This window comes from Paralichthys olivaceus, chromosome 14 (genome assembly GCF_024713975.1).
Source record: "Paralichthys olivaceus isolate ysfri-2021 chromosome 14, ASM2471397v2, whole genome shotgun sequence".
Lineage (NCBI taxonomy): Eukaryota > Metazoa > Chordata > Actinopteri > Pleuronectiformes > Paralichthyidae > Paralichthys > Paralichthys olivaceus.
This window is the reverse complement of record NC_091106.1, coordinates 12752353-12765476: the sequence shown is the minus strand read 5'-3', so window position 1 is coordinate 12765476 and position 13124 is coordinate 12752353. Positions and strand designations below refer to the sequence as shown.

The 13124-nt window shown below is 42.8% G+C and overlaps 1 protein-coding gene across 3 annotated transcripts; it reads right to left on the bottom strand.

The window, feature by feature from the left end:
• Positions 1-519: 519 nt before the first annotated feature.
• arhgap22a (Rho GTPase activating protein 22a) lies at positions 520-12392 on the bottom strand. Of its 3 annotated transcripts, XM_069539138.1 has the most exons (11): positions 12124-12357; positions 11894-11997; positions 7338-7534; positions 6503-6590; positions 4743-4871; positions 4384-4594; positions 4170-4302; positions 4008-4081; positions 3063-3184; positions 1955-2969; positions 520-1858 (listed from the first exon to the last, which is right to left on the bottom strand). In XM_069539138.1, exons 2-11 carry the CDS (start codon positions 11943-11945, stop codon positions 1648-1650), a joined length of 2232 nt encoding a protein of 743 aa, XP_069395239.1. In that variant the 5' UTR covers positions 11946-11997; positions 12124-12357; the 3' UTR covers positions 520-1647. The 3 variants fall into 3 exon arrangements, with proteins under 3 accessions (XP_069395239.1, XP_069395238.1, XP_019948140.2); XM_069539137.1 differs by having other exon boundaries at positions 11894-12392; XM_020092581.2 differs by lacking the exons at positions 11894-11997; positions 12124-12357 and adding an exon at positions 10609-11871.
• Between the last annotated feature and the right edge of the window lie 732 nt (positions 12393-13124).

Sequence of the window (13124 nt, the reverse complement as noted above, 5' to 3'; positions counted from 1 at the left end):
GACAAGCAGTCAAATGGTCTGACACTGCATTTCTTTTTTTACGATAGCATTCTGTAAACTGACTGTATTTTAACTTATTTGTTTACTCAAGTGGGAATCGTAGGTTATGGTCTGTTGTATAAGGAAGAACAGGGTGAATGTAAAGTCAATAGAAATGTGGAATTGAAAGGAGCCAATGATTGCTGTTAGCACTGTACTAACTTCATACAGGCCTCTCCACTGGTTATATGAGTGAGGTGTATTTGGGCAACTGTCACATTAGCCATTTTGCCCTTTTGTCAGGTTCTCTCAGACATTATTTACAGCTGTGTGATATTCAAGATATTTCGTTTTTTAAGTGCCCTTAACTCCGTTCAGTGATTTTCAGCCGCCTCCAAGACAGATGCTCCTCTCCTCTTCGTCTTTTCTGAGTTCTACCTCTCACATGCACACACACACACACACTCAAACACAAATTTTTTGAAGATACAGTATGTTTTTCATGGATCACATCATTCGATAAGAAATGTGGAAAAAAGATTTTTTCTTCTGCATTTTGTGTTATTTATTTATTTATTTCAAGCTAGGAGGCATCTATTGTTTGTAATGTACATTTCATTCAGAAGTACTATTTATATGCATTTTGTTTTCATTTTTTCTTTGTTTTCTGTGCAATATTTATTCATAGATTAGAATACTTGGTAAATTGATCTGTACATTTAATGTAGATTTAATGTTTGTATTTTTTCCGAGAGTCGGGAAACAGGTATTTGCTACCGCCATGGTGATAACCTTTGGATGTACTTGATGGCTCAAAATTTGCCCTTTTCAATGTTGGGCACTTCAGGCAGTAACCCCTTAGCATTCAGCTCCCAGAATGCTGTTTGGGGGATTGTGACGCATGTCCTGACCCTTTCTGGACCACATTTCAAATGACTGTTGTGACATCCTCTTCTTGTGGTTTTTCTTTTCCTCTCTCCCCTCCATCTTCTCAAAAATAGAGAAATTAGACTAGACGACGCATGAGTTTTCTCTGAGCAAATCTGGTTTTAGTGCAGGTACATATAGAGGAAAGAAAGAAGAGCCAATGAGCACTATGGGGATAATGCTGCAGTCTTCTGATGACTTGGCCAAATACTGACAGCTGTTGTGGTGTGTTGTGATACGGCCAGATGTGTGAATTTTAGCCTTTTGATCTGAAATTGCCTCACTAACAGACCATTATATACATCCAAAATGGAAACTGTCGACAGTACGTACAACTCCAGCAAATAAACAAGTTGAATTTTAGTGTCTCACATTGTTCTTCCTTTGAGTTTCAAAAGTCCTTAACAGAGTGTTTACAGGAACAGTTCCTTATATCTAGTATCTCAGAGGACTTTAGTCAATAAATAATCAGCTACATGAACAATGGAGTATAATGTTGAGGAAGTTTGTGGAGTGGTAAAATGAGAAGTCCTTAATCAGGAAGAGCTCTCGTTTGGCACTGGCACTGGTCAGTGTAGGCACAAGACCGCCATACTAAAGAGGATATGATGGCAAGTAGCACTAGAGGTAATTGGTCTTCAAAGCTTTGGAACTGGCTGGTCTTCCCAGTTATTTAAGCTCTTCCTCCTTCCTCGTCCTCTGATGGACCAGGTGATGGCAGCTTGGTCAGATCTAGTTGGTCTATGTTGCTCCTGTCGTCAGATCTCCGAGGGTTTTGAAGAACTCCTCCATCTCTTGCTGGAGGAGGATGTTTCTGTTCTCTGCGTCTTTATTTGCCCGCTCTGAATTCCTGAGTCGGATCTCCAGCATGTGGACCTTCTTCTTCTCCTGGTCCAGCTCCTCCTCGAGGCAGTTTACCTGCGACTGGTACTTTGAGCAGGACTCCTCCAACCTCAAGAAAAAACAAGAGAAAGAAGAGTTTATAAGTAACACTGAATCCTTGCTTTAATCTCTTATTCGACAGGAATAAGAAGTAACTCATTCTTACTTGCGAATAGAGGCTTCATAGCTTGTCCTCTGTTTCTTCAGCTCCTCCTTCAGCTGCATCAGCATGTTGGTGAGATCTTCATCTCCTCCTCCGGGATCGTCCTCAGCCCCACTTGCACTGTCATCTGGAGTATTTGTAATGTCCCTCACCTCTGTGGGTCTCTCTTGACCCTGCGCTGCTTTGACTGCCCTATCGCTTCCCTCTGGTTCGGTCAGCGAGATCTCAAAGGACGACCAAATCGGGGAGTCAGCAGGCAGACTCAGACTGGACGGGGCAACGTTGTCATAGGCGGACATTCTGTGTGATTGTTGGAGGGCTCTGTGAGCGAGGGGCGTTCGAGAGGAGTCTTCATCTGAGTCTCTCTGCGAGTCTTTAATTGAGAGATTTGTCTCTTTTAGGGAAAGGGTTGAATCCTTCAGAGACAGAGTCGAATCTTTCAGCCTCTCACCAGATGACGTGGTGCGTCGGTGAGCTCGGAAGGATGACAGGCCATTCATCAGCCAGTTGCTCCCACCAGCTGCTGACACATCCCCCGCCGACCCCCCTATTTTCCCCCTTGGCCCCCCAGATGCTGCACTGCCCTTGAAGGAGCACCTCCAGGAAGGCAGCGCTCTAGACTGTTTACTGGGACTTATGGCAACTTCACCTCCACTTTTCAATTCCGTTTTAATATCTGCTTTTTCATCCACTTTCTCCTCTGGCTTACTTTTGCTCTTCCCTTCATCCTGACCATCCTCACCCTTCTCTACTGCTGTAATGGGGCTTGGTGCTTTCAGCCTGCTCTCTAAAGAAGGGGTGGAAGATTGGAGTATCACCTTGGGTGTTGTGGTGCTTGTGCCTGAGGAGGTTGGGGGTTCAGTGTCTTCGTGGGGCAACCATTCCACTCTGCACCGTTGGACAGGACTCTGAGGTTGCTGTGGGGGGATCTCAATTTCTGTTTCTGGCTCTTCATGTTGGTAAAGTCGGGAGTGTTCACTGATCAGCACAGTCATCAGATGCTGCACCTGGGTACTTCCTGTTTATAATGACAAACATACATATTGATTGGAAAAAAGGTTTTGGCAACAATAATGGTTGCAGAGTAACACATTCTAACATGAGCACTAACCCTCCATCATAGTTACTGGATCCTCCACCCTGGGCCGAAGGATATTGGGTCCAAACACAGTGGCCAGGTTCTGAACGCTCATCTTGTTCTCGTTGGAGTGAGACTGAACCTCATCTAGGAACCTGAGCAGACAGGGACCAGTGTGTGAGCATAAAGTGTATTTCCACATAAAATCTCATTATGTAAAAAAGAAAATGTTACTTGAAAACAAGTTGGTTCAACTCAAGGGGTTTATCCCATTTGTATAAATAGATTTCACAATCAATCATAAAAAATCCCCTTATGGCCTTAAAATAACTCTGCATGTTCCTTCCTTATTTCATGACTGGGAACTATGAATATGTTAATATGGCCTCTCCTCGTCTCACCACCCTCACAGCTCGCCTGCAGTTTAGGAGGCTTGTCCAGCCACTGAACCCCACCCACACATTGACATGATTGGTTTCTGAGGTTTGTGACATCACAAACCCTGACTGTCTGAATATGTATTTTTCAGACTGGCATTTATTCATTACAGTGTTAAGGTGGACATCCTCTCAATACTCATTTCACATGAAATTAATATATTTAAAAATTAGATTTTCACCAGAGGGAGACTTTAAAACTTAATTTTGTTTTTATTCATTGATAAAAAATAATAATAAAATGTGCGAGTGAATCATAGCTCTGGATGGTGTGTGGGCTCAGCTCTCAGTCTATATCGATGCGTAGGAGGACAACATGCAGTTACGCACAGTCAGAGTCAATCAATGTGATGTCACATCGCCTGGTGACTAGGATGTGGGCATAACAAATGTTATTTCCCTCCTATGACAGGCTGACAAATCCTCAATCATCAAACAGTGAATTAGAAACAGCAGCAACAATGAAACTCGTTAACTGCCACATTAGTGAGCGTATCAACTAATGATGCATGCAGGAGGCAACAGGACAGTGTTTGCATACCTGCAGATGTATTTAAGGAGGTTGTAGTTGACCTGAGGAAGAGATTTCACCTGTTTGCCGAGCTCTATGATACCCTAGAACAAACAAAAAAACCCTGTTAACTGTCAAGGTAAAGCTTTTACATTTTTCTTCAATGTGTTTGTTTGTTTGTTTGTTTATTACCAGTTCTTTATCCTTGGTAAGTAGCTGAGCACAAGAAAGAAACTGTGTGTATTTGGAGAATGGGATTATAGGCTCTGGCAGCTCCCGTATGTACAGCTTTAGCAGCGATGCCACTGTGTGGACATCTGTGGAACTGTCAGAGACATGAGAGTGCACATTAGTACTGCTTATAGTTTGGCATGCCACGACAACGCAAACCTTCCTGCTGCCTCACCTGTCAAACACCGGCTTCTCACCGCGATCGAATGCATCCTGCAGCTCTCGAACATGGTTGGTTTGTCCAGGGGCCCTGAAAAGGCCCTCTTCCTCAAGCCCATGTTCACGTATGAAACACACACACTGTTCGACCAGCACAGGGACCGGTCGCTGGGGGCCACACTGGGCCTCGTACAACATTGTCTCCTCCAGGTGCTGCCCAAAGACTCCTGCACCCAAACAATACAGAAAATGACCAATAGTTCAGAGTGTTTCCTTTTATGTGTGAAACAGGTTTAACTCCCCCCTTTAAGGCATTAACAATCTATCTGCTTAATAATGATAAACAGGGTTTTATGTGATGTTTAGGAATCACACCTCCTCCAAGTGGAGCCCATATGACTCTCCGTATGGCTCTGACCCATTCCTCCATGTCACTCTGAGAGTTGGCCAACAGCAGGAATGATTCATGGCTTACACCTGATCGATCCTTTTCTCCAGCCCCGCCTGAAAACACAACCGTAATTCATTACGTCCTGGATCAACAGGACAAAATCACACAGTGCTTTAAAATATGTGGGACAGAACAAATACCTCTTTGGACAATTACTTTGCTGATCACATAAACCGCATCACCTTATCAGCTTGAGCTCCCCTGCAAAGTACAAAGATGCAGCTCTGCCTCTCCGTCCACACACAGCGTGACACCTTCCGCTTTGACATTTGAGTTTATTTTCGTTTAGCTTTGATGAAAATATGTGGAATCTACTCCCCTTATCTGACTTTGAGGTGCAGGCTCTTTTAAAATTCTAAAAGCTTGTTTGCTATGCATAAACATTTTCACTTCTCTGCTGATGAAAACCTCTCAAAAGCAAGTGTAGTATTTAGGCAGTGGATTTTGTAGGGCTTGCAAGTGCCTTGCTTTATATCAGCACCTGCATTCACCACTGAGCCCTGCACTGTGGTGTACAGTGTGTTTTATGCGAGAGAAACGACCCAGAAAGAGGAGTGGTCCCTGTGGAGTCCAGTAACTGCACAATCCCGTTCAGGATTTTCTCTTTTCCTCTGTTCCTCCACCACAGACAAACTCACTGTTATGAGCTGAAATGTAGAATTCAATGAAGTCATTGTTGAGCCCTCATGGTGCTGACACTATGGCTATGTCATCTCATCCTTTCTGCTGTTCTGCCTGTTTCGAGCATGTGTTACAGCTGGTCAATCATTTGCTGTGAAAAAAGTATTATGTGACATTGCTGTTGCCCCTGTGCATGTGTGTGTGTGTGTGTGCCTACACATACAAAGCATGGACGGATTTTCACTATACTTGCTAGTAATTTTACTTGGGAGGGGATCTGTCCAGATTATTAACTTCTGGAGCTGATCAGTCATTGGTCAAGATTAAGGTCAATGAAAATATGGTCCGAAAAATACATTTTACAAGATACCTTGCAAATAGTGAGCTCCACAGACAATTGCGTTCTGCATATTTAAAATAATCACTTTGAAGTTCGAAAATGATGTCATACAGTGTGGTAATGCATTAACTTTTGCAACCCATTATATTACAGAGACAACATCCACAGCTGCTACAATCATTTTTCATCATAAGGTATAAAGGTTGCCGTGATGTCATTATGAAAGGTCATTAATACAATATAAGAAAGAAGCATTGCCTTATTGGGCTTTAAACAGCGAGCACAGCTATGTATCGCCCCTCCATTAACTTCTGTTTTTCATTAATAACAACAAGGTGTAAAAGGAAATAACTGTATATATAGTGTGATCACAGTTTCAGGCAGCGTATGTACTTAACTGCAAATCTGCCATATTTTGCTGTTACATTCACTGATTTGATCACTGTATGAACACCAAAGACATCTGTGTGTCAGGTGTAGCTACTTGTGGCAACTGAGCCTTAGAGTCCAGCTGTGATCTTGATGTCTTTTATTACAAAACGTACTGATGTCTTGATATTATTATTCAGGCAAATTATATCAGATGTTCTTTCTTCTAAAAATCTAAGAATGAACCCATTGTTTCGCAGTCATTACAAAACAGATTGTTGAGCATCCTTTGAACAAGACTTACTTACTTGTTGACTTTCTTACACAGCACCAGTTGTCACCAAGCCAACTCACCTGGAATGATTTCAAAAAGGTGGCGACCAGGCTCATCCTGATTGGCCGGCAGCTCATTGACCTGGCTGCCCTGAAGAGGGATACAGCCCTGGGGGAGAAGAGCAGAGGAAGGCTTGAGATTGACCGACAGCCAGGCATAAGGAAAACACCCATATCAACAGCATTCAAGAGCCAAGTCAATTAGTGGTTCTGGACTTAGACGTGAAGTGCATGTGAAACATTATAGAGTTTCTGAGCACTATGGGCTCTGGGAATCTGTCCAAGGGAACGAGGTAATGATGATGGATGGAGGGATGACTCAGGGAAACAGCTCTTCATCTCTTTATCCCACTGCAGCTTCCTGATGCGCTTGCATTTCTGATCAAGCATAGAGAGGGTCAAAGATCATATACTAAGTACAACAAAACCACAGGGCAGCTAGTTACCACATTATCAGTGTGTGTGTCAGGGCAGTAACACACTTGCTTGGCTTTAATGGAGATTGTGGAGGTGGATGATTTGCATAGGAAAGATGATTCGATATTTATCCAGCTAATTTGACACTAACAATATAAAGATAGAGTGGGTAGCTAAAAACCATGGTCCCATAATTCAGTGCGTTATTTAACTTGAGGGCTACAAAGTGTATTTTGTCACCCTGACTCGGAATCAATATGCTATTTTCAGAGTCAGAGAACACACATTGGATCGACTGGCCCTGCAGGGAAAATACTAATATAGATTAATTCATTGAGGTGGAATATGTATCATGCTTCAAACCAGAATTAATCAAAAAATAAAGTTAAGCAGCAACAAGTGACAATGTCTTGTATTTGTGTTGTTTTTTGAGCTTCACCTGTGCCTTGGTTTCATCCTGGTCCTTGTAGAAATACAGAGCCTCAGCCCTTAGGACGAACCAGCGCAGCTGCCAGTTCTTCATGATACTGCGCTTCCTCTTCAGCCAGCCCGACTTCAGTGCTTTCTCCTGATCCAGAGGCGAGCAGGGCCTGGACACCCGGGACAGCTCTCCGAGCACCATGCTCTTGGAGCGTGCTGCATGGAGACGCACATAAAGATAAAGTGAGGCGCTTTCAAGATAAAGAGCATCAGAGCGAGAGGGAGACAGAGAGAGATAAAGAAAAAGAGAGTTACATAGAGACAGAGGAAACGAGTCATTTCTTTTTTTGTTGTTTTGCTATTATTCTGAATTTTCACCCAAAGATGATCCACAATCATGATTCATGGAAGCCTCCCATGGGTGCAGCTAAGCTCGGAGGCCCGACCACGCATCTAGATTTTCTATTAAGTCAATTTACCAAGACATAGCGTCCATTTTGTAGCGATGACAAACACACTCTACTTTAAGATGAATCCCATCCATCTATTCCAGTGCATTTTATTGTATGTTTTAGATATTAATAAGTATATTTATTATTCCCATTTTCACACAGAGGACTTTTGCTTTGGATCAGGTTTTGCTTTAACTGCTTAAAGCTGATTACAGGCATGGATTAGATATTAGCATCTTCATGCCAAAGGTACGGAGCAGAAACAGCAACAGTAGAGTAAATCCCTGGGGAGTTAGTGCGAGAGAGAAAGAGGGAGATAGATAAACAGAAAGCAGAGAGAGAGGAGCGAAAATCAATGGCGCCTTTTCTCCTGTTAATTGCATCTCGCTTTCTGCTGAGGACAGCAGGGAAGGTATCTGTAAAGGCCCGGGACTGAAATCTCTCTCTCTCTGTTTCTCTCTCCATCTGACTTATCAGCTCTCTGTCTGCTGGACTCCTCATTTTATTTCTCCCCTCTCTGGATGTCCTTCATTTGCAGAGTCACGATTGTCGGGAAGGGAGAGGACTGGAGAGCACGTGAAGCAGTCATTAACAAAACTGTATGCTGACTGCAGAAGCAGACGGAGCAGGATCTATAAATACAGCAGATGTGGCCAAGTTGTGCAGTTCTTTACAAAAACAGGCGAGAAATGTTAGAGAGGAACTGTTTTTTTATCTACTGTCTACTGTTGGTGTGCAAGAATCAAATTACTGCTTTATTTTAGGAAATAATAACTTCCTCAATAAAAATAGAATAATTTCCTCTATCATACTTTTATGTCACTAGATCTTAAGGGGGTCTTTACTTATCATCAATATTATTCAGATTTTCTGAAATGAAAGTAGCAACACCACAAAACAAACAAGTAAGATATAATTGCTAAATATTTATAAGAAATGCCATTAAAGCATGTAAAATTAATGCAAAAATAATGTTATTAAGAGGTCTCAAATAGAGTTTAACCATAAATAATAATGACAGGAAAACTGATGATAGAGAAACAGCTGATAGCATTATATCTGTTCAAGGCCCATATTGGCAAGTTTATATACCACTCATTTGTAATTAAGTACAGTATCTGGGTAAATCTTAAGTAAGTATTGCATTCTAGCACAGAAGTATCACAGCTAAATTAACTTATTATCAATGAAAATGGCTCCGGTCTGTGTTTGATTATATTATCATTACATTATTGATGATGTATTGTTGCATTGTGCACTTTGGTGTCATTTTTGACTTTGTCTCGAATGAATATGCTAAGATACATCCTGCTACCACTGGTTATAAATTATGTTTGGTAGCATTTATAATTAACATGGTACACCATCAACATTTCTTTAGTTTGAACATTACCTTATGAATGAACTGATGAAATGATAAAATGGCTTCATAATTTTGAACCCATGGTCTCTCAAAAAGATAATTTCTTGTTGACTAAATCTATTTTTCATTGAAAAGTACAAACAATAATCAACCAACCGCCTCTGATTACTCAGAGTTTTACCAGTGACATCTTCCTGTATCTCTCAGAGGAGAGCAGGTCTGGGAATCCGACCAAAGGAGAATACCATTAGAGCAAATGAGAAATGGCAAGTGCACAAAACGTGGCCAGCAAACCGAAGTGGCCACTGCATTACCCAACTGTGTTCATGAAGGAGAAACAAAAGGCACTTCTCCATCCCATCATCTTTTATGGTCTTATTTTCACCGCTGGTCTAGAATAAGACAACGACTGCCAGGAAAGAAACGAAGCACACACACACACACACACACACACACACACACACACACACACACACACACACACACACACACACACACACACACACACACACACACACACACACACACAAACTGAAGCTGATGCAGAATTATATTGTACTCTTTTGTGACCCTTTTTATGTAAAAATGTGAGATTCAGAAACCCTCACAGACTTCTATTTCCTGTTAGGGTGACAATGCTTCTGAAACAGCAATCATCTGTAAAAACCAATTTCCTTGAGATAATATAGGACTGTCACAACTCTCCCAGCAGCCACCTGAAGCCCTGTCTGTAGCAACCACCTGCTCTGGAGAACACAGCAGGTATCTATACTCTGCATCATCATCATCTCAGGAGTTGTAGTGGCATTTTACAGCTTCCATATTCATTTTAACACAGTCATGTGAGAGGCATGTGTGGCGTCCTGACTTCTTGGGGTTTTACCCACATTTGAGGAACTAGGATTGACAGTCGGCTGCTGTGATCTGCAGTAGTAGAGAGACATACATTACCCGCCACCCTGTCACCTGCTCGAAACTACAATTCAATCATCTGCATCTGCAAACAGAGAGGATGTCTGGTGGTCAGGTGTGAACATGTCAGGGTATTATCCCTTCTGCTGCCATTTTTACTACAACCCACTGTATCTCCAATAGGATCAAATCTTGTAGGATTGAGGATGGTATAATCAAGACGTGAGGGATTACATCACCCTGTAGTAGTGCCGGATAACTCTCAATGAGCACAGAAGATGAAGCCTCAGAGCTTCAGATCATGTAAAAAAAACCCTCTGATGGTTGATGGCTGTAGTCACTGGGATGCAGAATCACGTGATGTGGAGTACACAAGTCTGGCATTGTTACACCTTTTGACGTCATCATCAATGAAAGCACAGACAACAATACTAATGTAACTGTTATAGTACAAAGACATCAGGTACAGCTCTGCAGAGACAGTGAGAGGGGAGCAAAGAAAGAGAGAAAAGAGATGGAGCGGAGAGGAGGGATGGGGAGAGAGGAGGAGGGAGTGCGCTTACCCCGGCGTGCCTGTTTTATCTTGGGGCTCAGCATGGTTACCGTTGCTGTGCTGCTCCCTCTCACAGAGACATGACTGCATCCCTCTGTTCACACACACACACACACGCACACTCTTTCTCCTCAGCCACACACACTCTGCCCCTCACGCTGCTGCCTCGCCCTGTTACTCCTCATCCCCTCTGAGCATTTCTCTCCCCTGGCTCACTGTCTTGCACTTGGACTCCATCTGATATTGCACACACACACTCACACTTCCACACTTACAAGCACTTAACCACTCACTCTCCTCTGCCTCCTCTCCTTCCTCTCCTTCCTCTCGTCTCACTCCTCCTCTCTGTCTGACTGGTCCGGCGTGCTGTTGTTCTCACATACTGTACCTAGAGCCCTGCCCATCCTCTTTCTCTCCCTCTTTCTCTCCCTCTTCCTCTCTCTCTCCTCTGCTGTCTCTCTCTCTGTCTTCCGCTGCACACTTTTAGTGTCTATTTCTCATCGTCTATAAATACATCTGCCTGTGTGCCCTCTGTCTTGTCATTCATTCGTTTGCATTGGCCCCTCCATTGCCCCATAGTCTTTACGACCCCTCCAGCTGTTTGCCTCTGGAGATATTTGATTGTGGATTGTACCTGAGGTGCAACCTCAGATCAATAGATTTGATAAAACCTTTGTCACTGTGATATACACGATGTAGCGCAAGGACATGTCATTGCATTGTCTGCACCTAATTGCAGGATTTACGTGGCAGGGCTGGTGACTGACTTGATCAGGACTCAATTAGGTTAAGATTTATAGTCTGACCACACAAGGGTGTGATGTTCTCGTTGATATTCTGTCTGGTAGCGATGTAATAAAGCAGATAAATGCTGCAGTTTAAGAGGCTGCATGATCTCAAATGCAGTGCGGAGATGCTGCTAGAGGGACGAGCTGTCTGAGGCTTCTCATATGTAAGAAATAATCTACTCAGCTCACACATAATCTATCAAAGACAGATGGTTAATGCTTCACACTGCCTTTAGGGGCTTTGTAAGGGAGCAGCAGTGCATCGGCAACACAACTTTTGCTATTTGATTCCTTAGATTCTCATAAAACAGCTCAGACATTGATTGACATGGAAGATCTCACACAGAGATGTGATGAAGAAATAGTGTAGAGCCTCAATTAAAAAAAAAGAAGAGGCAATTATCTTAAAATCAGTGCTTTGCAACTTCACATGAGACCTCAGATAAACTGTACAAGCAACAAAATACATAATTAAGTGTGGAAAACTAACTAAAAACATAGAATTACCTGCCAGTTCCTTAGGTTCGTCACTGGTCAAAGGAGACCTGGATGGTATCATGGTGAGCACAACTCCACACTGCACAGGGGCTACTTCTCCACAGGGTCCCTTTCTACCACCACAGGGACACTCTGGGTTTAAACAATGCCAGTACTGGAATCTCAGTCCTCTAAGAAACCAACACAATGACATTCACACACCCAAAGAGAAGGGACCACTATACTTGCCATCAACGCACCAGTGACGTGTGCCTGAGGAATGCTGATGTGACCAGATTCTGATAGAAGAGGCAGGAAATCAAGACAGTCATGCGAGCATTACTTGCTGTGTAATCTCAGACGGGCAGACCAGACGACTCTGAGCCTCAAGCCAGACTCTCTTTATGTGCTGCACCAATAAGCATCACATATAGTCCCCAGCAGCTGTTGTGATCGGTGCAGCTTAACAGAGAAATGAAACACAGCTGTACACGATGCTCTCCTGCCATCCCCCTCATCTGAATATTCGGTCAGTCTGTTGCTCAGGAAGTGAACTGCCATGATGGAGAAGTGAAAACTGCTGATGCTGTTTTAAACAACATAATGCATTTCTCTTTTAAATGTTATTACTGTACAATTCCTCTGCTAAAATGCAGGAGATGTTAGTGATTTGCTTATGTAAATGGAGAGGGAAGGTCATAAGCTTTGAATCTGGAAAAAGCCTTTCAGATGTTTCTCTGCAGCTGCCCTATGAGACAAAAGAGAATATTTATTTATTCTAATAAAAGGCAGATTTCAGTGAATTTGTTTGATTGCACATATTTTTCCTATAGCATAAAAAGACATCATGGAACAACTGAGGTATCATCTTGCAAACCAGAAGAAGCTGTGTCACCACAGATAAATTACATCAAGGAAATCGACAAGTGGCTTCCAGTTAAACACAGTAACACTGATCCGGGTAACAGAGAGATGCAGTGGAAGAAGCACTCACAGGCTTACATGCACTCAACTCAACCACTCCATATGCATAACACGCAGTACAGTGGACATTAAATTATATCACATGACTTGGCCCACTCACACAGTCCAGACACGCCAGCCTCTGAGGGGGTGTGTGGGGGAACATCATCTATAATCTAGAAATATGGTCCTGAGGGACACATAGGAAATGAGTGTGTGTAATTGAAGGCATGAAAGGAGCATGTCCCATTAGTGCGAGCAGAGGAAGTGTCATGGTACAAATGACTGGGAGCAGGTC

Excerpts from the sequence above, each read along its gene's own strand:
- arhgap22a (XM_069539137.1), bottom strand. The coding sequence starts at position 12,077 with ATGTCATTGTGTTGGTTTCTTAGAGGACTGAGATTCCAGTACTGGCAT. Across the intron at positions 4,595-4,742 it reads ATGGGCTCCACTTGGAGGAG|GAGTCTTTGGGCAGCACCTG; the intron begins GTGTGATTCCTA and ends GTTTGGGTGCAG. Across the intron at positions 1,859-1,954 it reads TATGAAGCCTCTATTCGCAA|GTTGGAGGAGTCCTGCTCAA; the intron begins GTAAGAATGAGT and ends TTTTTTCTTGAG.